The sequence below is a fragment of the Poeciliopsis prolifica genome, unplaced genomic scaffold (genome assembly GCF_027474105.1).
Source record: "Poeciliopsis prolifica strain line A6 unplaced genomic scaffold, Auburn_PproV2 SCAFFOLD005, whole genome shotgun sequence".
Lineage (NCBI taxonomy): Eukaryota > Metazoa > Chordata > Actinopteri > Cyprinodontiformes > Poeciliidae > Poeciliopsis > Poeciliopsis prolifica.
Window position 1 is genome coordinate 7,995,782 of NW_026562380.1, and position 25,295 is coordinate 8,021,076.

At 36.7% G+C, this 25,295-nt stretch overlaps 1 protein-coding gene across 1 annotated transcript; it reads right to left on the reverse strand.

Annotated features, from left to right (window-relative positions):
* Positions 1-16: 16 nt before the first annotated feature.
* On the reverse strand, positions 17-24,912 carry lrrc1 (leucine rich repeat containing 1). Its single transcript, XM_055030139.1, has 14 exons — positions 24,069-24,912; positions 15,918-16,035; positions 14,534-14,612; positions 13,632-13,721; positions 9,344-9,400; positions 9,203-9,266; positions 8,560-8,634; positions 7,999-8,143; positions 7,049-7,167; positions 5,553-5,636; positions 4,035-4,150; positions 2,836-2,999; positions 1,836-1,975; positions 17-1,380 (listed from the first exon to the last, which is right to left on the reverse strand). Exons 1-14 carry the CDS (start codon positions 24,225-24,227, stop codon positions 1,222-1,224), a joined length of 1,569 nt encoding a protein of 522 aa, XP_054886114.1. The 5' UTR covers positions 24,228-24,912; the 3' UTR covers positions 17-1,221.
* Positions 24,913-25,295: the final 383 nt, after the last annotated feature.

Sequence of the window (25,295 nt, forward strand, 5' to 3'; positions counted from 1 at the left end):
ATACCAAACATATGGATTTAGTGTTGCACTCATTTTTATTGATCAGTGGTTTGAAGAAACATCAGCAAATCTCAAGTTTAGAGCCAGTCTGAGATCTGTTCTGTGCAGCTTTATCGGAGAATAATTCGAAACAAAAAAGAAAACTGTTCAAACTTTTTGCTCTGGCTCACTTTGTGCCATTGATTTAACAACAAAACAACATTTTATCAAGTACCATTTAAAAAAAAAGGAGGAAAGCAGCAATAAGAAGTGCATCCGAGAGAAACCATAACATTTTAGAGTGATCATTATGCTAAAAATAAAACCCTCAACCTTCCCAAAGCTCTGATAAATCATCTACATAGTACTCCTTAAAAGGAGGCAAAATTTATAAAGTACAAATACGTCTGTTTTGGCATCTACTGAAAAAACAATGCAAAACAGTAAGGTACAGCACATTTAAATAAAACATGATCCTTACAGCGTAACAACACTGCAGATGGCAATTTAAACTTGATGTGCAGTACTTGAATTTCAATTTGAATAAGCTAATAAACATCCAAAAATAAGATCGCCCAGTGGATTAAATAAGACATTAGTGTTTTTGTTCATTACCTTTATTTTAGCAAAATAAAGATGTACCCAGTTAAAGAGAGCGGGAATCTTAAACCGATTAAGAAGATACTTGCTATACACTTATTTACATCTGAGCTGCCAAAAAGTATAAAAGTATCAATATTCACAAGAGATTTACAACAATTTTTAGATAAGAATGTCCAAAAACACTCCTGCTTTTGTTTGCCCCAAAATGTAGAAAGACCCAGTGTTTAAAAAAAAAACAACAAAAAAAAAACAACAACACCACATTTAAAAAAGTTTATAGTGCATCTACCTAAAAATTCTTTAAAGATCACTTTTGAAAAAGTATTTCATCTTAAAAATACACTGTCAAAAAAGAAGCATCTCTCTGCCATGGATTTTTGCTAAAAAGAGGAAGGCACGGCGGCCCAGGTACAGTTTTTTTTTCCACAGGACTGGAGTTGGAGATCTTAGGCTCCTGCATGGCATGATCAAACGAAGGGGGAGGTCAAAACTGGGACTTGTGAGTAAAAGAAAATCTAGGGAAAAAATAAAAACAACAAAATGCAACAACACAGGGCTGCAAGGTTGTGCAGGACGATATGGCGAGACACAGAAGGATTTTAAAAAAAACAAACAAAAACAACACTTCTGAGGTAAAGGTCAGACAGACGTAGTGACTCCATCTGCAGCATTATTGACCTCGTTTTTGTTGGAGTCCAGGCCTTTGGCAGCGTTCATGTCGTTGCGGAGGTTCTCGGCTGCTTTCTTCATGGTTTTCAGCTCACCGGGGTGAGGAGTGGCCCTTCGTAGCAGAGTTCCCTGTGAGACGGATGCAGATTTAGTAAATTATGGTTGTAACTTAAAATGTTTTAACATAGAATACTAATACATAAGAAAATAAAGTCACTGCTTATTTTGAGCATAAAAAGTCTTAAATATATTATTTCTTCTTGTAGCAACATAATCTGCTGCAAAGCAAACCTGTAAATTGACCACATCAACAACTAATCATGTTGTACAAAAATAATTGATTATAACTTCAGAAAATAGATTCAGGTGCAGAGGAGCAAAGCTGCACCTAAAAGTTGTAGGAGGGTAAAGGTTTAGGGAATGTTGCTGTTGCAGTAAGAAGGAACAAATATCCAGAAAAGTGTAGAAATTCTTTCAAGAATGATGATGAAGCATCACTTTATGAATGTAATCACAGAAATAAATACATTTTTCAAGGTTCTAATTTACTGAGGTGTTTCTGTGTGTATGCTCCTTGATCTTACCGGGTCGTCGTCGTCGTCCTCACAATCATCCAGGAAGTGAATGGAGCTGATTCTATTCATGGCTTTGCTGTCCCAAGCCTCATCAGCCATCCCATTCACAAGGCTCTCCAGAGCTCCAAAGCGGGCCAGGTTGTCATAACCTGAAGGTTTTTTTTTTTTTTTTTTTTTTAAGAAATGAAATATTTTGTCTTAGTAAGGCTCTGACAAAAAAAATAGCACCAACAAACTAAAGAAAGGTATTTCAGCTATCAATATGCTTGTCACAATCTGCTCCCAGCTCAATATACGAGAGCTGTCACACAACCAGCTGCTAATAAGAGCCGGGATTTGAAACTGCCAGATCACAGTTTCAAATCCCAGCTTAGTCAAAGGCTCACAGCAACACAGTCCCCTGCCCCCAACCGCAGCCTCACCCAGCTGACTGTGTCTCTTTAATACCTGCATCTCTGCCATAAGAGAAGGACACTGTGCCACATAACAAGCAGGTTTTTCAGTAACATACTGATGAAAAAAAAAATTGAATACTTGCAAAAATCTGAAATAATATACAAACAAGAATCGGTGAGATTTTACAGCCAGTCATTCGCATCCCAATGCCATATGGGTGAGTGTTCAATGTCAGTCAGCCAGGCACTGTTAAGCCTCTTTTTGCAGCATAGTCCACAACATTTCTGGAAAAAGTCAGCCAAAGAAGGCCTCAGGAGACAAGAGCGAGTCTGATCCATCAAAGGCTCAGCAATCCTTTAGAGGACCTTGCATTTGATATCGCAAGACCAGAGTGCACAGAACCCACAGCGGTTCGCCAAGCAGATAATGTGATAATATCATCAAAACTGCAGGGCAGTAAATATTTGGGGGAGAACTGATGAGATACTTCTGAATGTAATCAAAATGGATTGTAATTTGAGTCAGGAGGTAAATTGGCGTCAGAAAAATGTTTCTGCTTCTAATAACATGCATGACTTAAAACTTATTCAAGATTTTTACAGAAATAAAGTACCTGAGTCACTGGGCTGCTGAGGCAGCACGACGCAGGTGAGCACCTTCTCTCCTGAGTCAGGATCTTCATCCGTCTGAAAAGTGAGGAGCGGCTTGGACTGGTTTTCTGACAACCACAGGGCCTTCAGATGTAGCGAGGTCAGTGACATCGGCAAGTATAGCAGGCTAAACAGAACGAAAAAGAAACCACAGAACCAGCAATAATCTTGAGGTTATTGTTGCTGGAGTGATAATCACATTAAAATCCATCAAACATTCTTAACAGAAGAAAGATGATTATAAGGAACAGGAAATATGAAAATGTTTTTCAGTAATTTAATTAAAAGTGTGAAAAACATTATATGAATTCAAGTCGCTTCAGGCTAAAAAAAAATGCATCAAGAAGAGGAAATGAACATATACAAGTCACACTGGATTACAAATAACAAAACTATGAAAAAAGTGACTTATAGTTGTAGGAGCACAAGCTATTGACCACATGAGGAGTAAGTGCTTCAAGAGCCGATATGCACAGATATATCACTGAAATGTTGTTAGTGCAGCATTTTTGGGGCATCACCGATCCTGAAACAGATGCATTTGCACTTATTTTGGAAGTTATGGTCCCCAAGGCTGGAATGAGTGCGAAGAAGCAAAGCATCCAAATCGCTTGGGGTCCAGGATGAAGTTTCTACGTTCAGCGAGGATTTGAGGAGACGTGTCATCTGCTTGTGTTAGTCCACCACTTTCTATCATGATCTAAGTTCAGACTTGAGAAAGTTTGCCAGGAGATCTTAGAGAAACTTCAAACACACCTTTGTTGACAAGTTTAACAAAGGTCAGGATTTTAGTTTTCTGACCTTTGGCCGAAACTATCACTTCAGGAAAGAAGCAGGTTGATCATCTGACACACCAAAATAATACATGAATTGATGCAAAAGAGGACCTGACCACATGTTGAATGTATATACTACAAAATAGATGGAGTTTTTGTCATAAAAACATTTTTAATTGATCTGATGCTTTAATTTTCTAATATATTTTGGATTTTCCTTAGCTGTAAGGCAATATTAGCTGTAAGGCAAGTGTGAATTAAATGTAAATAATCTAATAGTTTCACCTATTGATTTACTGAGACAAAGCCCTGTGTGTTTTTCTTAGTTTTAATAAGATGTTGTTTTGTTGTCTGAACATGATCGCTACTTCTGCCATTAAACGTACCGGTTCCCAGAGACGTCGAGTACATGCAGTTCGGTGGCTTGCGACAGCTCTGGTGGGATCTTTTTCAGGTAGTTGTCGCGCACAGTGAAGACGTTAAGACTGCTGCAGCCTCCGATCTATACAACAACACAAGCATTCATGTCAATCACTGCACAAACATCTTGTGAAGGATGGTAACATGATCAGAAGCCTCCTCAATAAAAACATGACTGATGCAGTGTAAATACTGTGGTGCAAGACTTATTTTTGTTGTGAAAACAGCTGGGAAAAAAATGAAACCAGAGGAAATCCGTTAGCATGTGGGTGGTCGTGTGTCCCAGAATCGGTAATTATGAAGGAGAGGCAATTGTGTGTTAATGAGATGTGGCAGAGGGACCTAAATTAAGGAATAACTAGGGCTGGGAGCCAGACAAAACAAGGATTTGATGGGCCGGCTGACCTCCAGCTGTTGCATCATTTCATCTGCGATGCAGATGTTAAAATTATTCAAATTACTATTAGATTTATCAGCATAACAAGGCATAAAAAGCAAAAAAAAAAAAAAAGAAAAGAAAAAAGAAGACCACAAAATTGCAGAGATTGAAAAAAATATAAAAATATGTGATTTCTTAAACTAATTACCAGTTATAAACATATTTCTTCAAGTCTAATCAATAATGAACACAATCTGTAAAACTAAGCCAATCTGAGGTAATGGTTGCACAATGACAGTGGTCTTGTTGCCTCATAACCAAACAGTTATTTTTGTGCACACACTGCAGGCTTTGCATCTTTCCCACACAGTGGCATTGTACGAGCGTTAAATAAGCCTTTCAGATGAAGCTTTAAACCAAGCGTGACTTCACTTAAACAGACAAGAGGCTGGAGAAGAATGTCACACACTCTAACACAATGGAGACACTCAAGACAGAGCTGAAGCTGAACCAACAAGTAGACACACAACAAGCAAATGTATTGTAGGAAAAAAATTAAAATAAAGGGCTTCAGTTCAGTTTTTAATTCAACTGTTGCAGTATCTATTGGACCGTTATGTCGACAACAGCGTAACTTTGGTGTCAAATTCATGTTTCCAGTTTTGTTAAAAAGCTTCAGGTTGAAGATAAGCGCCCTGCAGACAGGTGAACACACCTAACAAATGTGAGCACACTGATGAGTGGTTTAAAAATTTTGGGAAAACTTTGATATAACTCTTGGCGGTTTTTGGTGTCAATGAGCACAGTTCAAGCACTCTAAAAAAACTCTTGCTTGGATGTGAAAGTAGGATCTAAATTGAAAAGTTTTTAGAACAAACTTTATGATAAAGGAAATTACAAGATTTTCTTTCCTGGGCATAAGTTCAGTCTCATAACCAATATCCATAGTATTATTTCACAGTGATGAAAGATAAAAATGAATTAATTCAGTTTTAACCACTGAATTTATAAAGTGAGTACACAGCACTCAATTTGTCCTACTTTCCCATTTTTATTTTGAGGTTGCATCTGAAAACAGATTTCCAAGTGATTGTGAAAGCCATACCTGCTTAGGTAATAGTGTTAGATGGTTTCGGTCACAGTTCAGGTTGGACAGTCGCTTTAACTTCCCAATACTAGCAGGCAAAGTCTGTCAAAAAACAAAACTGTGGTCAGACAGCATATCAGCATGTTCCTCCTGAGTTCAAACACAAAACAGTATCTTCATTGAAACATAGAATATGTGAGGCTTACTTGAATCTTGTAAATAAATACTTTTCTTTTAAGTCAAACTTTATTTAGTTGTTTGCCTCACTGATCAGTCACAGCCAAGAACACATCAATAAGGTTCCAGCTGGATTCAGTATTATATACCGTTACTCACACATCACTACACAAAGCAAATTGCAAATAGACTGCCCTAAAAGGCTTCAGTAGTCTGCTGTTTATCAGGGCTAAACTACATTTCCTGCACAAACTTCAATCTTTAATGCATTAAATTAAATCATGTGATCTGCAACAGCTATATGCAAACTTTAATAGTGCAGGGTAATAAAGCAGATATGGGTCAATAACTTATTTTATACTGAAGCCCTTAGTATTAATCATAATAAATTAGGTCATTATGGAGTTATGATGACCTCAGCATGCAACTATGCAACAGTTCTTCTGCTAGACTTGGATCAGATCAGTCAGGTCTGTACTAGGTTGCTTTCTTTAAACTAGCTATGTCTGTAAATATGGACAAATTTAGATGAAGAACTTTTTGGACATGGATTCAAACACTTGAATGGCATGTTCACTTGGGTTTCCTACTTTGAAAAGTCGGCCAACAAATGAGCTGCTGTGTCACAGCACATAAGAGAAGCGGAAAATCATGGATTCCCAGTTAAAATTTGATGCATCCACCTAGAAATGTTTTTTTATAGAAAATATTGGAATTCCCCCAGCTAAAATAGGTATTTAAAAGAAAGGAAAAAAAAAAAAATCCCAGGTTCAGATCAAGAATATCCACCCATTGAAAAACAAGTCTCCTGATTAAATGACTAATTAAAGTACAATTTGCTGAATATTCTCACAAATAAATTAGGCTACTTCAATAATAGATCAATTTATTGCAAAGTGTTTTCTACATCTTTGCCAGAGGTGCCAATCACTCAATACAATGTAATGTGAACAATTACTGGGAGTTGTTGTGAGAACATTACTACATTTATACTGGTTACAACATTATGTAACCTATGTACATAATTAAATTTATTTAGAAATGTATTACATTTTATCTTACATATTCTGAAAAATATTTTATCTACTACATAGGAAGTAATGGATAAAATATAGATAATAATTCGTTCTATTTATTAGAACGAATAAATAAACATTTTCCCACCGTCTAAAGTGGATTTAAATCACTAGACATGGTTGCTTGACCCATTTCCCTGATGTGTGGCATGCTTTTAGGCCTCTGCCCAGAGTGGCAATTACAAACTGCTCTCTGATTTAAACAGCAATCAGACACTGTTGTCATTTTGAGGCACTCAAACACAATAGAGAAAGACCAACCTGTATTTGATTCTCTGTGAGTACGAGCTCTGTAAGACTTTCACAGTTGCCAATTGTTTCTGGAAGAAGTGTTAACTTGTTTAGGTCAGCTTTCAAAATGGAAAGATTCTTTAATTTTCCTGCAGAGAGAAAAAACACATCTTGTTAAGTGTGATTTTTTTGAGGGGCAAAAACATAACATGTCGGAAATCTGAAATCATCATAGAATATAGAGGGACATTTTTTTTACAAACCTCTGTAAAAACTTGTTCAGATGTTTGTTCATTCATGTAATATAATGTAACGTGATTACAGTAAATGTACGCACTAAATAATGTCAGTACAAATACAACACTGTAAAATGTTAACTTTTTGTGAAGAGTTATACAAATGGTGTATGAGCCATCAGTTAAAGTACAAACACTCCAAAACAAGCTTTTAAATAAAATCTGACTAAATATATTCAACATACAATCTTGAACAAAATCTTAAAATCAGGGAGAAAATTACTACTATATTGTTAAAAATTGATATTTAGTGTTAAATAATTGAAGCTTAACTTATAGCATGGCTACAACACAAGGAAGCAAATTTCAATTCAGGTGGTTTTACCACCTATGATTTGTTTAAATTTAAAGGCCATAACCTAGAAAATGCAACAAAGGACTACCACGACAGCTTGACCTTTCAAACTTTAAAAAATGCAACGTCCCAATGGGTCACTGAAGAGACGCTCCACAAAAATCTAAGGGGTTTTTCCTCTTAAATGAAACAACAGAGCGAACATCCATCTTGGCTAAGAATCTTCTTCTGACTTGGTCTATCTACTCTAAAGGCTTTGGTCAGAAGTGTAATAGAATCGTCTGATGAGAAAAATGTCCTCTTCAAAAATATCACTAAGCCATACAAAAATAACCATAATAGGGAGTTAATTTATGGTGAAAAGAAACAAGAAGATTCCCGATGCTTACCAATGCTTTCTGGAATATATTCAAGGGAGTTTTGTGACACCAGCAAATCAGTAAGTGACACCAGTCCTCCGAGCTCTTCTGGAAGAAACTCCAGTTTGTTTTCAGATAGATCCAGACACAACAGGCTTTTAATATTGCACAGCTCCTAAAGTGTGACACAAAGACAGGTAATTGGTGAATGTACATATAACAAAAACAAAGCCCCAGTTTAACAAAAATCCATTTGTGGGGAAAATTTCTACCCAAGTAATTTTGATTGATTTTATAAAAATATTTATTGTTCTGGGTTTTTTGTGACTTTCTGGAATAGTTGTTAACCACATGTTGGAGTAAATTTGGTAGAACAGCCACTTCAGCGAAGGCGCAGCAAAGTCGTAAAGCCTTAGAAATGTCAGTCACCTATCAGCTTCCAGTATAACAGAAGTCAATGACTTTGCTAATATTCTTATCAGTTACATTTCTATATTAACAGTCAGCTAGAATCTTGTAACACAATAAGATTCTAAGGGACAAAGTTTCAATAGAAAAATCTGAGATACAGACAATGATTGAATGACTTACAGCAGGTATATCGGACAAATGGTTTCCATCCAGCCACAAGTTCTTCAGGCTGATAAGGCAGCCAATTGACTCAGGCTAAAGATGAAAGAAAAGAGAAAGAGACCAAGAAATAGAAAGCAGAAAAACATACGGTAGAATGAAAAATATCAAATTAACACATCCAACATTTTATGAGTTAGATGTGTTAATTATAATTTTATTTATTTATGATTGTTTACATTTATGTTGTGGTTGAAAGAATAGATAGAACAACACTGTAAACAATCATTAATCAGCCCTATTTAGTAGTCTTCAAAATGAAAACAAAAACATCCTGACATTGCTCAGCTAAATAGATAACAAAAAGTAATTCTGTCTTTGCTCTTTGTAGCCTCTATATCCATCACCGTCTGAAGTTAAGCCATTAACATGAGATTACAACTTAAAACCAAGGCTTAAAACAGACAGCCTGCCATCTGCATGATAAGATGGAAAATCTGTTCTCAGGGAATGCTAATCTGCCCGGATGTGACAAGAACAGGAAATAGGAGGACCTTTATTCATTTATTTATTTTATAATTTTGTTGTGGCTTATTTCTCAAAAATCAAAATATCTGAAAAAACAAACAAACAAACAAAAACAACAATAATTTTAAAAACTCACCAATTTGTAGAGTTCATTATTGCCTATGTCAAGTTCTTCAAGTTTGAGAAGTTGTGATAATGACCTGTGGGTGACAAATATTTTAAAAGCCAAACACAAAACAACAAAACCTAAATGTACATGTATAAATGCAATACTTACTCTGGCAGGAATGTCAGAACATTTTCTCTAAGTTCTAGCGATACCAAATGAGAGAGGCTGAAATCGGAAACCAAAAGGAGGATGATTATATGTTTGGAAATCAAAGAGTTCATGAAAACAGACAAAGTAGACCATATGGCCTTGAAATCAGATAACATGGAATAGGAAGTACTTTTAGAGGTGTGTCAGTCTTATCGAAAACTGTAAAATTGCAGCAGAATAAACAACTGCTCCACACTTAAAATTATAGAGTGAAATGTCTAACCAACTATGACAGACAAAAGTACAACACATCTTTGTGTCAACAAGTGTCCAATGAAAACCAGATTTTATAAGTCTACCTACTTTAGTCCAGCCTGTTCACTACAGGCTGAAGTACTGGAAGAAGACCAAAATGTTTTTGTGTTGAATGGATCTGTGAAATTTGAGGGAAAATGTTTACACAGTACACGTTTGTATTTTTTACACTAATGTGTTAAATATGGTGGTATATTATTATAATTTTAAGATTTTATGCTGCAGTCCACCTCAAAGTGTTTCAAAATTGTGAAGTGGAAAATAATATAACACACACTTTTTAAAATAATTCACAAATAATCTGATAACCCAGTGTTCATTTGTCAGTTTCCAAAAGTATATTTTTTTTTCTATTGTCAGAAGAGTGGATTTAAAACTAGGGATACTGCTTTATATCCTGCAAGAGCTCAGCTCATCCTCTCTACAACATCCTCCCTGACCTGTCTACTATACTCCTTTGTCTTCGTGATGCTGTTTGATGATTTTCTCTAGATTATGGGCATAAAATGCAAGTGACTGAAGTGAATTTTATTTGGGGTATCAAACTTTGGGGTAACACAAATGCACATAAACATTTTTTAGATGTTTGCGTGTGCCCAAACAATTTATCAAAAAATGTATCACTATCCTTCAAAACAGAGATAACGCTCTTACTTATTTATGCTTATTGCCTAACATTACAACACAATAAGTATCATTTGGTGATTGTAGCATAAGCCTTCCTATCTGTGCAGAGTTCAAGCAAATAAATGTGAAGGAGAAAACCAGAATCCTGTATTTTCTCACAGGATCCTACATTAAACCATATAAAGTAATTCTTGAACCACAAAAATATTATCGCCTAAGCCCACATGAAATACAACTGCTATTTAATCTTCCTTCGTCTTAATGACTATTTGTATTCTTTTTGACCACAGCAGATCACTAGGCTACCAAACAGATTTCTCGTCAGGGAAAAAAAAATAAAACACTTCCACTGCAGAGATAAACTACTGCTGGCTTCTAACCCCTCGTTCATTTATCTTATCTATTCTGAAAACCTGTAGCCTTTTACGCCAACTGGGTTCTGCTTTTCATTACCTTCTGTCTTGACACAGAACAGACATTCCAGCCAAAGTGTTATAAAAGAGAAATACAGCACGTGTTTAGGGAATAGGCTGTACTGCAGGGCAAAGGAGGGAAACACTCTGAACACTGTTGCAACATGTTGTTTCTATCATTAATTGCAAGCCACAACATTAATTTATCTTAAAGTAATTTGGGATGTGTAAGAAAATTACTCTCAATGAGGTTTCCCAAAACAAATCCACAAATGAAACTCTCAAAGTTGCAATGCTTATTCCAAAAAGGACTAAATCCTTACCTAGTTTGGTGAAAATATTTTTAAAGTTGAGTTTTATCCCTGTTACTGAATGTGATGCTGAGCGCAACTCAAAATAAAACAAAAGAATGACAGTATCAACAGCTCTCTCATTTTCATCCCATAACCATCCATAATCCCTGAACACATGGAGAACCTGAACAAGAATAAACAAAAATATTTTGTCTAGGTGTCGAGTGAAGTAGATACGCCAGGGATGTGAACTCTGACATTTGGGGACATCCTTTTCACTGATCATAAACATGAATGTAATGTTAAATGATTATTTCCTAGATAAAACAAATTACACCACATTGGCTTCTTAAAAATAAATAAAAATAAGCCAGAATATTGAACAGCTCTTAGAATGAAATGGATTCATAAGATTTGCCTCCCGACAAAGTAAATATCTAGAAAGCCCATGCTTTCTGGAACCATAAACAAATTTTGGATCAACTCTGGCTAGAAAGATGGCCATTTCTCATCAGTAATTGTAGCTCCTTTATATTGGCTGGTTCCTTGCTGTAGGGATTCTACAGCACAGTATGAATGATTCTTTGACTTAGCTTAGAGATGATCAAGGAACGTGAGATTTTGACTGAAGGACTGTTTAACTGAGGTTGGGTGGAACAGGCAGACAAATTCCAGAACTTTTTTCAGTCGTCTGCGTTAAATACCTACTTTACCCATAGAACCTACCAAACGGACAATTATTATTCACCTTTTTGTTACACAAAATATGTTCACATAATTTATTATCAGCTTCACTATAGTTAAAGCTATGCCCTGAAAGTAGACAAAGAAGTCTAATGCCAGCAAAGAAACTAGACATGAAAGATAACGATACAAAGACACACAAACGACAAGCTGTCCTCTGCAATGACAGGAAGCTGGTCAGGATGTTATGGAGCAACACAGGAATCACTGTGGCTCCAGTCCATCATAAACTGGAAAATAGTGAAACACTAGTGTTACTGTGAAGAGTTTAGCATAGACACTTTCAAGCTTCACTGAGATTTGCAGCTGCCCCTGAAGAAAACTAAATTACCATCGAGACACATTTCAGATGATACAAAGATGGAGATATCTGTCAATAACTACCTCTGAAGGACAAAAGGCAAGTCTTTAAAATCTAAGGACACTGTATCAACTCAAAGCACTAATCTAAAGTTAGATGGTTGAAACTTGAATATAATTGGGTGTTCCAAGAGGACATTTTTCAGAAACACATCTGAATAGGATTTGGACATGATGCTCCAAAAACAACCACAAAAAATGACCTCTCCCTCTTTCAATAAGAAGAATGGTCAAATATGCAGCCACAATTAAGCCACAAGCTTATTGTTTTCTAACAAAGGTGTGAGATTTCTTACTATAAGACTTCAAAAGCAATATAAATAAGAGTGTGGGTATATCTCTGAGTCTATGTAAATATTTTGGCCTTACTTATCTCCACAATAAATTTAAACATGTATAGTTTTATGTATTTATTACAGCCCATGTGTGGAGGCCTTAGTCTCAGCCTGAAGTCTAAGAACTCCTTCCAGTCGGCTGCCTTAAATACTTACCGTACTTTACACATAGAACCTACCAAACCTACCAAAGTTATTATTTCCCCTCTTTCCCCTCTCAATACCCACTTTCAGATAAAGGCCACTAAAGCCGATAAAAACATTTTTCTGTTTTTTTGTCTATTAAAAAGTAGAAGAAAATAAATAAATTGATAAGCTGACCCTGAACCAGCACTATATATTTTTCTCATTAACTGCATCTCTGTAAATCCTTCCCCTGTAAGGTTCAAATCCAGTTTATCCTTGCATTCCAGACCTTTTTAAAAAACATTCCCTGTAGCCCCTTCATCCCAAAACACATAACTTTGTTATTAAATTCACTTACAGCTAAACTCCACAATAAAGAAGAGCTTACATGAGACAGAATATTGGCAGACGTGTCATTCACTACTCAGGACCAACTATGAATCAAGACAATGCAGCCCAGGAACAGACAGTGACTAATGTATCTGGAAGCAGCAATGTGGTAGTTTGGGGAAAAAATTAAGACAATGAAAGAGAGCAGTCTTGCTGTGTCTGTTCCTGTTCCTGACAGCATTTGCTGCTTACATTTCAGTATCCGGGCGTTCAGTTATGATCTGAAAGGAACTTAGTTATGTTTTTCTGAAACAAAAACAAGAATGTGTGGGAGGTTTAAAGTCCAGTGGATTTAAAACAACAGAAACAATTGTATGCAAGCCTGTTTCACAGCCCACATGAGTTATTCACAAAAAGAAAGGCAGCAACATTTTAAAGCAAGTAATTTTTTTTTTTGGACCGCAAAGCCTTATTTGAAAGCACAGCCTGAACAGGTGTGCTGAACAGGTGTAATTAAGTTGCTAAAACTTAATTACGTTTTATCAACCTAATTAAGTTGTTAAAACTTAATTAAAGTTTTCAGCAAACTTTGGACATTAGGAACACGGTAAAAATAACAACCCCAACAATACGGACAGTTTTAGGGGTTTTTAAACATTAATAATTGGAAATCATTGGGACAACAATAAAAACAAATATCATAGTTAGGTGATAAGATATGATAAATGCCAACTCCTAATGCATAAAAAATCCAAATCCTTACCTTCCAATGTTTTCTGGAAGAGCCTGCAATGAAATATCATTGATAGAGAGGGCCGTTAGATGTTGAAGCTGTGTAAAGCTTTCAGGTAACCTGGAAAAAAAGAGACACAAAGCACAATTTGAGAATCCAAATACATTTGCAGAACATCATCCAGGATTCTGCTGGATGATGATTAGTGTTCAGAATGTTTTAATTCCAAATTATACACAATAGGGCCTTTTTGTATTTATCTGACTTTTGAATATGTAAAACAGAGCCGTCTGTCATAGGTGCCTTCACAACAATACAATAATTTCTACCTGTTTTAACAACATATGGATTACAGAAATCTGCTACCATTTGCTCCTATAAGAAAATGTGAGCATGTGACCATTCAGCTGATCAGACCTAAAGGAAAAACTGAAATTAATGCTAATGGTTAGGAAAAGTCTATTATGCTCTTGTAATGAATTCCTTTCTACCCACTGCACCTTTTTCTTGATGGACAAAATTGCTTCACATCCCAATGGATCCAGAGAAAAACCACAGTGAAATAAGAGTTGGAATATAAGTGATGCACAAGTGGAAAATTGGGTTCTTACAGTGGAAAAAGGGCTGATGGGGTTAAATGTGTAAACTATTGAATTGCAAAGACTTTTGCTTCCACCCACTGCAGCTTCCTAAACATCACACTGTCAAAGGCCTGTGGTGCTGCTCATGCTGCGGTGTTAATTAGACTGGATTTCAAAAAAAAAAAAAAAGATAAGCAAAATTGTTTCTAACGGTGAACAGAACAGCAAAGGAAGTTGAAAATCTATGAACAATGCAAAATGTTTTTTCTGAGTTTTAGGGCTCAGTTATATTTAAATTAACTGAGCCCTAAAACTAATTTGGGGAAAAAGCGAAATTATCCATCACGTTACCTTAATAATGGATTTCCACTGAAATCTGCCACTTGCAGGGATTTGCAGTTCGAAATGTTCTCTGGGAGTTCTATAATGTCTGAATAAAGAAAAAAGCAAATCCTTGTTAAGACATGTAGGATACAGAAGTAATGAGACATTACGAAACTGTTTTCATAAAGGTGATGCGTGAAATCTACAAAAGAAGAAAAAGATGTATAAATAATTCAACACAAATTCAGTTTAAAATTGTACATCCTGTGTGAGGTACATGGGAGATGAAACATTTAATGTGTTTGTGTTGACAATGAGCTACAGTCAGGTCAGCAGTGTGAGCACACACACATTCACTTATTTGCAAATCCATATAAATGTTTTGTTCGACAAAAAAACATCTTTTGCCCTTATTTATTTTTTAATTTGTAAAGCAGCAGAGCACAAATGAAAACTGCTTAGAGTAGACATAAACAAGCAGCTGTTAAAACCTGAATTATGAATCAAAAATACTCAAGGGAGTTAGAAGAAAATGTTTTGCCTGCACAATAACAGATATGAAATATCGCTAACGAGAAAGGGATGATCATCGCAGTTCATTGGTTATTTTTTACTTTTCTGTAGATGAGTAGTGAGTTCTCCCTCTTTATCTTTTATTCAGATTATAAAATGTAGATTTATTTTTAAAAATTCCAAAAATGTACTTTTTTTTTGACAAAAAAGACATTCAACAATAACTATTAACTTTTGTCTTCTGGGTGCTGTTTGTTCTCTAAAAAGACCTTTCGAGAACATTTTCATTTTCATTGAGATTGAATTACACACATGAGAAATCTTTTTAGTTATGCAACATAAAATGGATGGCAACTGATCTCGGAATAAAGAAATTAAAACAAGGAGGCTTCTCAGCATTCCATTTGTAAAAGAATAACATATCAAACATTTTCCTTCTACTTCATTATCTAATAATTGGTGTTGATCCATCCAACAAAATTCTGTTTTGAAGCTGCAACAACTTCAAATCCTTGCAAGACAGAGGATTTCCAACATTACATTCAAAATTTCACTGAAAAATTAGTTTTAAGCCTACTGCAAATCATCTGAAAGAGCGAAACTTACAATTTAGTTGCCCTTCTGAATGTATTTCTACACCCGAAATTCTATATAGCCATAGAGCTTCATGCTAATGGAAACCATTCTGTGTTTTTATGCTCTCTGGTTACATCAGCTTCACAAATGAGGAGTAAACCTGTCAACGTTAATTTATTTGCTGAATTCTGCACTGTTGCTCAACGCAGGCTGCATAGGCTGTTAGGAATAAAGATGTTTCTAAAAAAGCACACAAATGTAGTTGCATCTCTTGACTATTCTGGTTCACTTCGGTGTTGCAATGTTGCTTTCTTTCTTTTACCGTTTCGAGAAAGATCCAGTTCGACTAGTTCCATAAGGTTGCCGATCTCTGGCGGAAGTCTTGCGATCTCGTTGTCACTCACAGTAAGTTTTCGAAGTTTCAACAGTTGGAAAAGTGGCTGGAAAAACAAACGATATACAATCAGTGAAACCTTTAATAAGAAAGCACATTTTAAACCGCACACAAAACAATACTGTGGACATCCTTAACAAGGTTTAAAGATCAGCAATTATGTCCACATAATTGGGTTATTATTTTGCACAGCTGCTTGATAAAATACTTCCTACCACATATAATATGAGGCTGCATTTATCAGAGGAAAAACTGCAGAGGCTTAATATTGTGCTGCGTCAGTTTGCAACCCACAACAGCACAAGATAAAATCAGTGATGGTCAAACATATTTAGCTGTATCAGACTCTCTTTGCTGTCACACCAGACAGCAATACAACACATCCATAGGGGTAAAATTAAGATAAGCTTTCCTACTCTGAACTGGAGCACAAATCTGCTTCATTTTATGAATTTTTATTCATGAAAAAAAAATTCAAGCAGACAGCACATACCATGATCAGAATATTGTGGTATTATGCAATCAGGATGACAAAACTGTCATCCTGATCTCTGCAATCTTTGTCCCTCACAAGAAAACCCTGAGGAAAATAATAATAATAAAATAAAGAATAAAACAATAACAACAACAAATGAGGTGGAGAGAATGAAATTTTAACGCATCTGTTTATTGCAAACAGATTTTATTTTTGTATTTTTTTTTACTTTGTCATTATCTTTTATCATTTTCCCACTAAATTAAGGCTAAGGACAAGAACCAAATGAGAAATTATGCACACAGAGCAAGAGATCCAAATCAGCAAATATGTCTTTTACTGACTTTCATCAATAATCTGCAGGTCAATCACGCAAATGTCACATTTCACTCCATTTCTCAATGGTATGAATCTAAGAATCCCTACTATTTTTTATTTTTGTGCTACAATCCTAATGTAAGAGAAAAAAAATCTAAATTGGTCAAAAGCCGAGCAGACACCTCTAATAAACCGGCATTTGCAATAAAATGCCTCATCAGTGCATCTCTATCTTGCTCGTATCAGACGCTCCAACAAATTTTACCCTGTGGCTTTTGAGGTCTAATCACTCTGAATAATTGAAGCAAAATTGACTAATGAAACTCACATTTTAATTTACGCACACTTCCATTTGATAAAGCGAAGAAATCCAATGGCATCTTCACCGAACTATTCTGAAGAAATGCACATCCGAATTCAAAAAGGACGAAATCAGTTTAAAAAGTTGATGTCCTGACAAGAACAGACAGAAACTCGCCTGCATAGCTGTGCAGCACTTCGCTAACAATATTGCTTCAGGTTGCCTTAATATATTGGCAGGAAATGGGGTTTCCCCTTGGGGCTTTGCATTTTCTCTGCTTCGCAAGTACCAACAGCCATAAGGACTTTTCTATGAAGCCTATTGCTTAATTTTGCCCTACATATTCATTATTAAATCAATCTCTTAGTTTGTTACACATTCTATGCTATATTTAACTGTAAATCTTTATTTCTTAAGAAAGTTTAGAGATGTCTACTCGCTTCGCTTCATGCACAAACTTGTTCTACTAATATTTTAAGGGGCTGAGAGAGGATGAGGAAAGATTTTAAAACCTTCAAACATATGGAGCTCAACAGTTCTGGGATGTTACATTTTAAGGAGGAAACTAGACTATTGTTCCTCTTTTGGTTCCCTATTGTCAGACTGACACACAGTTACGCTTTCAGTCTTTAAATTATTTTTTTGTATATATGTGGTTACTGGCATCAAGGTGCACCGAGATTTTTAAAAGTTGTGGATTAAAAAACATCAACAATTTATTTTCTTCCCGTTTTTAATGAGCTACCACTAGCTCTTGCTAGTCACTCTAGCAAGTGCTAGACATTTGGGGCAAAGCAAAAATCAAATGCTGCTCTTACTCCACAGGTTGTTGCATGCTAAAAAAATCTAAATAAAAATCATAACTTTATTTTTAACTTAAAAAATTTAGGAAATATTTTCTAGTTGAGCCACAGAGAGAGAATACTGAATAACATGACAAGATAAAAGTTACAATGGGCAAGCTATGAGTGGTATGTCTGTTAAGGCAGGCTTTACCACAGCAGATAGCGAGACTAATTTACAAGCTAATATCAAGTTGTTTGGCATTTGTTTGGCAAAATGGCAAAAAAAGTATAACATTCTGCAAAGTAAGCAGTTGAAAACCGATCCTAAAGTGTAGATTTTTTATGTTTGCATACGTCCATATATTAAAAAAACAATGCATGAGAACATTAATATAATTGCAAAAATCAAATGATTTTAGCAACAGGAGGAATAATTGTTGCTTTTTGTTCCAAATAAAAGTCATAAGATCACTGAATCATAATGGTAGTTTTTCCTCAAGGTTTTCATACAAAGAGAATCTTATAATGACCCATTTCTGATCTGTAGTATAAATTTAACAAAATGTAATCATTGCTCCAACTGCTTAATTTTTAACACTGTGTGTGGTTACTTTGTTTATGAAGCACCCAGAGTGCGACTTTAGCGTAAACCCAGGCTGGGATTAATTGAATATGCAGTTTGTGGAGATTTAATCTTTAGAAAATGCAATGCACTACTTGGATTTTCCACGGTCCACGACCAACCACCATGTTTCACAGCTTGGATTTATTTTTGACATTGAATTCAGGTCAATTTCACAAAAGAATGATGGGAAATAACGCATGTTCTTCAGTGATTTCTAATTTATTTTTAAGAAATGAAAAGGAGAAAAAAATCTATTTTATAAGCCATATGGCCCATCCTTATGTCAACCAGCTCTGAATAACATCTGCAACTGGTTTTCCTTGTAATAACTGAACGATACTCAGAGTCCAGAGTCCAAAAGTCAAACTTTACCCTGGTGCAAAACACATTCCAACATCTTAAAGACAGTTTGAAAATCCTCTAATCCATCATTTCATCTCGCAAACAAACCTGTATGCCATGTTTGATTAGCATTTAGGTTCTAATTATTATTTTCACTTTCGGGTCTGTTTAAAACGGGTTTAATAATCACGAGGGAAGTGCTCGAGTTTGTCTCTTGTTCTTGAAAACCTTTCCTTTCCACTGAATGAGATCAGCCCAAATGAAACCAAAAGCAGAAACTGCAGGAGATTACAGCTTCAGAAAAAGAAACAGCATCTTTTTATCAAAAACAATAATAAAAACAAAGGTCTTATCAGCTGCTGGCTTCAAAACAGGACTGCTGCTTGGAGGCCAGACTGCAAACCTGTTCTTCCCGTTAGGTGTCATCAGCACCCCGCCCCAAAACAACCACCGTGAAAAACAAAGAAAAACAAAAACTGGTCCGGTCAAGAAAACACAGCGATTTTTGAAATCTACGGTGTCTGAATGACCCGTTTCACCCTTATGCGTGTTTCTGCAGACAAAATTCAACAAACAGTGGGCCTTTTTTTCTTTTGGTGACTAAAACTCCAAGTCGACTTCCGAGCCACAACACCAGAGGCAAATGTTCAGAATAAGACATTTCATAGTTTGATATTTTGACAACTAAACACGCATTTCACTGTAACATTACACAGCTTCAGAGCGCACTAGGTATTAGATATCGCAGCACATGCTCGAGTTAAAACGGTCCCAGGAATTGGTCAGACTCTTGACAACTCCACCACCTTTACAGCGCTTTTTCCAGTCATAACATGAGAGTTAGTCTGTCAGGTTGACCACCAGCGTTTGGCCCCGGCGCTCGCAGCAGCTCTTCCTTTACCACTTCATACAGGTCGTACACCCCGCAGCTTCCTGTTGAAAAACCCAATGTTGTTCTACTCTAATCTCCCCACCCCTGTGTGCAAACATTCGAAAGGCTTCAAATGAAGATGCACCAGCTGATTTCACAATGCTCTGCAGCAGCCAGATATCTACTTGCTCTAACTAAAATGACACAAGACATTTTTTGCTTGCTGTCTGACTGCAAAGATTACCGAAACTATTTCTATTTGTCAAGATACTAGGATCAGAACTGTAGTCCTCCGCAATTCTGGTTCACCCTGGATCCCAGATGTCTGAAGATATCCTGTTTATATGCACAATCAGTTACGTGCAACAAGGCAGATTAGAGTCTCAAATGCACTCTGACATAAATACCTCCATTTTGGAGGCATGTCTTATAGTCTGATGAAACTAAAACTTAATTGTTTGGCTATGTCATTTTGATAAAAATGGTGGAAGAACATCAGTGCACCTGTGAAGTGCAATGGTAGCAGAATCATGTTGAAGTGTTTTTCTTCAGGAGGAACTGATGCAAAACGGCAGCTCAGGCCAAAAATAAAACCACAAACTGGTGTCGGCCAGCAAAAGTCTGATTGATACAGCTCTGGTATAAATGCTTAATTTTAACATTTCCTTTGCTTCAGCAGTCTTGATGTCAATAATATATTTGCTTTAATAGAGTAATTATTACTTACAAGTGATAGACAGTGTTGTCAGTCATGATGACATTAAAAAATAAAATCAGGAATCAGTAATTAAATTATTCTACAATAATAAAAAAAAACACTGATCAGTTGAAGCATTGAAAAGCTTTGCAGCTGAGATCATAATACTTCCTGTCTTACAGCTTCACCTTAGCTGGGAAAGGTAGAAACTGCATTCATTTTTAAACCTGATAAACTGGCAAGAGCCTCTCAGCAACCAACTAGTCTCGAATGTCTGCCTTTTCATTTAAATTAAAGTGCTGTTTACCAAGCCATAGAAGCACACCGTTCACATTCTACAAAAATAACTTGAGAGAAACAAGTTAATGTTTGCCAAGCTGCTCAACTTCCTCAATACACATATCATATAAAAGAACTTACAAAAGACCAATAGGACATTATAAACCCATTGGCTTATCTCCTATACCTGCTTTTTTCAAAACTATTGAAGCCATTCGCTCCAGTTGAGCTTGTCTTGTCTTGTTTTATTGCAAACACGCCTTTCTTCCCATTCAAACTCCCAGTGCATGTTTTTATCTGTCTGCTGGTGAGAATGATCGACTGAGAACATGTTGTCATGTCCTGGTTCCCTTGCATCATTGCTGATACAATGATTAAGTTAGTGGCATGTCTCGTAAAAGATCTCTGAGTAAAATTTAGTGAAGGAGCAGAGTGAGCCCTGAGGTTCATCCACAAGGGTTTGGTCAGCAAGCACTTCAGACTCAATTTACATTCCAAGCAGCACAATAAAATCTTATCTTCTTGACATGGAAATAATCCAGCTCCATTAGCTGAAGATGCTTTGAATATTTGCAGACTGAGTCCCAAAGTGACTGAACTGTTTCGCAGTCATGTGAGTCCTGTCGCAATGAGAGTGCACCTGCTAAATACAAACTTTCAAGCACAAATGGGGAAAAATCTGTTTCCCTCTACCAAGCATCTAGTCTTATTCTTCCCTGTGTGTTGGTTGATGGTTTTACAAACTTTAACGATTCAACTCCTCGTTTTACTAAGATTTCATTAGAAAACCAACACAACACAATCAACAGCTTGATTGTGTTGTGTTTGGTTTTCACCATGTGTTTGGTAAAAACCAAACACATGATGCCATCCTTCATTTTCTGTCCAGATACCTGTTCCTCAGCCAAGAAAGCAAGAAATGTACCACAGGGATGAAGAGGTTTCTGTACACAAAGTTAATAATGTAACCAGAACTAAGTGATTATGCCTCACATGTGTCAATGCAGGAAAAAAAAATGTTGCAAAGACAAAATAGTTCTTCAGTCCAGCTAAGCTTCCCACCTGACACACAATGCCTGAGTTATGAGCTCAGGAGAGTTTCTCCAGGGGGCTAAAGCCTCATTTCATACTTCGCCCACTTGTCTGCAACAGCTGTGAATCCAATAAATTAGTATCTATACTTCTTTGCTTTTTAACAGTACCAGTACCATTGGGTTTTACCGTGTCCATTAATCGCAAGGACATGGTTAGTGTCTCAAAGAGCCGAACAGACAATGTTTTCTATGACTAAAACAGTTTACTGGATAGGTTTAAGAAAACAAATGTAGAAACACAAGAAATAAGAAGGTTGGAAAACATCTTAGATTACAAACACTGACATGAAGACTTTTTTAAAACCCTGTTGCATATAAGAGCAGACTTGTGTAACCCAAGTTTTCAAAAATGTCTCGCTGCTCGTCAACAGTCCTTCTTTGTGGTTTCTGCAAAGCTAAAATAGAATCCCTGTGACTGAGAACTTCTATCTTTACGTAATCTGGAAAGCCTGTGCCTGGAGACAATAATAAGCATCCCAGTTTTATGGTAGTGAGAAAAAAATGTTTTTATTGGAGCATTATTTCACTAGATTAAAATAAAAATCGAAATAAGATTCAACCTTGGGGACAGTTCTAATTTTACATCCTCTGTTTGTATGTCAGTAGTTTTAATTACCTATCTAACATTTTGGCAATATGGCAGCGAAGCATTATCTCATTCCCAACTTTGATGCATGTCATATTTGCTGATGATTGAAACAAACTTTCTATAATTTCCTCACACTCTCTAGCAAGGAAATGTGATGATGTGGTGGGTCTAGTAAATGTCTACAAACAGATAGTCCCTCACCAATGTTTTGGTTGAATCAAAGGACCTAATCTCTATTGCAGTCCACCGGTCAATGAGATCATAACAAAATCAATAATAATGTCACATAAATGTAAAAGACTTGTCTGCAGGAAGTAAAAATAACACTTGACAAATCGAAATAAGTAGAAAAAGTCATTTCAAAACTATAATAAGAATAGTTTGACAACAGATTTTATAATTTAATGAACATGACTTCACCATATTAGCATCTGTTCATGCTCAGGTACTGATGACACAAATATCTATAAAACAAAACATGCCAAAAATGCAGTTTCATATTTCAGAGTTAGATAAAACTATTCATAATGGTTCAACACTTTTTGGCAGTAAAAATAGATGTACTGTTCAGTAATTTCCTAGTTTTATTTATTTTTTTCCGTTCATACCCATTAGTCACATCTCATGACGTTTGTGAAAAGATACTTTGTCATATCAATCCCAAGTCCATGGTTAAATATAAACCAGGCATGAGTATAAGATTCTTACAGTAAGATAACTTTGAGTAAAATTGGAATGGCCTTACAGCAGCAATGTAAAACAAACATACAGGAATGAATTGCTGAATGCACATTTTTTTTGTTAATTAAATTCAGGATAGCCAGCAGTCAGTCTGGTACAGCTAGATGAGTGGCGCAAATTCATTTTCTACTGCGTAATCATCTGTTTTTTATAGACACATATTTCATAGCAAATGCATTACTCTTATTTTGTAAGGCAGGGAGAAACCCATTGTAGCCTTCTCTCAGCCAGCTGACCGGCAGTGAGCAGGAAGGAACAGTGCTGTGTTACTTTGTGGTTCAAACAACCACAGAAAGCACTGGAGTGGTTTCTGTGGCATTCCTTTAGGAGGACTTTAAATTGTAGGAACATTTTGGTGATTACTGGAACCAGAACCGGTTCCTCTAGCTACCATGGCTAATTTGTACCATGGCTTCTCAAAAACCCACAGCCTTGACAAATACATTTAAATACTAGTGTTTCTCATCAGGAGAAATAGTGCAAGGAGAATAACCTCCAGCTTCCAATGACAGTCATCGTGTCCTATGTGGAGATTTATCAATTTTTTTTTCTTTTTTCCAGGAAGTTAAACACTGCTCTCTGCATTTGTATCATAAACCTCTTAAGATAGTAGCTTAAACACAACAGGTCAAGCTCTCTTGACATTTGTTAGACATGAAGTCAGAGATCTGCTGTCGGGATGAAACATCTGGAACTCTCATAAAAATGTTTATCTCTTTCTGCCTCGTCCTTCCAGTTAACCTGTGATGGGTGGAGGTAGTTCAGGAGAAAAGTTTCCACCTCTCTGCCTTGCTGATCTTGCGTAATTATTGTCCCCCGTGTCCCACCGCTCTGTCGGTACGGTTCTCTGAATCACTAACCATCGGGACACATTTCTAATCAATAGAAACACGCCATTTTTTTTAAACCATACATCTGAACTTGCCATTTAAATGGACGAGCGGAAGCCGCTTTCTGCGTACCTTGGGTAAGTCTCGGAGTTGGTTGGCATCCAGCATCAGCTCCTCCAAACTCCGGGCGTAGCGATAAATCTCGTCGGGAACATAATTCAGAGTGCAGTGGCGTTTATCGATCGTTTCGACGTGACGGTTGCACCGCCACAGGGGGATGCAGTGAAACATCACGGCGGGGGGAAGGAGAGGGAGATAAATCCCGTATCCGTGCGATAAACAAACTGCGGAGAGGAAACGGGGGAGGGGGGGATGCAACAGTTTGCTGCGGCGGGACAGTCCTCAAACTCGACTCGCCAAACCAGAGCACAAGCGAAGGAGAAATTCGGCGCGAAGTAAACACTGAAAGTCCGGGTGTGAACAAGCGGCGACCGAGCTGGCGTTTGCAGGTCGCGACGAACGGGAGAATCCACTCTCCGTCGTTGGCTCACTTTGTAGTTCGTAGTTTGGCACCTGTGTTTTCTTCTTCTCTGCCTTCGCCGCCAAAAACAAAAAAACTAGTTTCGGAGTAAAAACGACGGGTTACATCTCCGCGTAGCAGAGGGTGGCATTCTGTAAGTATGTTGTGATTTTTTTTATTATTTTTTTTGTCGTTTTGTCCCGGAGTTAATTTCCTCTCCCGTCCAGTTTCTGACCCGGAACATTCACTCCCTCATTCCTAACCTGCGTCATCGCGCCAAGCTGCTCCTCCCACCGGTCCCTCCTCTGGAGAGTCCCGTCCCGCACAGGGCCGCCATGATGGCCCATAAGCTCAGAGAGCACGCAGGCAGGCAGCCTAAACAAATTAGGAATCCAAATTTACTGTGATGTGCTGTTTTCTTCTCTCGAGGAGACACTGGAGTTTTTAAATCACTTTCTAAATGTTTGTTAATTGAAAATTTCTGATATGAAGTTTGCTCCCCCACCATACATAAGAGAGATATGAAAATAGCCATTCAGTCATTACATCACTGTCTTTGCATTTTTGTCCTGTAATTTGCTTACTTATATCGATATTTATTTTCTAAATTATTTAATTTAATTTAGTTGAAAATGTCTTCCATAACTCTTATTGTGCTTGTTATTCTCTATAGATATTATATTCATGTTTAAGATGCCTTTCATTGCTTCCTGTCACTTGTCTTTAGTCGTGAGCAGCTAGAGTCCTGCAAAAAGCACAACTTGTTCCCAGTTGGTGTCTGGAAATTGAAAAGGGCAAGAATTTGGCAAGCTTAAAATAGATTTTTTGAAAAGGGGAGA

What these genes read in the sequence shown, in the direction of transcription:
- lrrc1 (XM_055030139.1), bottom strand. Translation starts at nt 24,227, where the DNA reads ATGTTTCACTGCATCCCCCTGTGGCGGTGCAACCGTCACGTCGAAACG. An exon ending in TCACAGAGAATCAAATACAG is followed by an intron (nt 5,637 to 7,048) that starts GTTGGTCTTTCT and finishes GTTTTTTGACAG; the next exon opens with ACTTTGCCTGCTAGTATTGG. An exon ending in TAACACTATTACCTAAGCAG is followed by an intron (nt 4,151 to 5,552) that starts GTATGGCTTTCA and finishes GTTGTTGTATAG; the next exon opens with ATCGGAGGCTGCAGCAGTCT.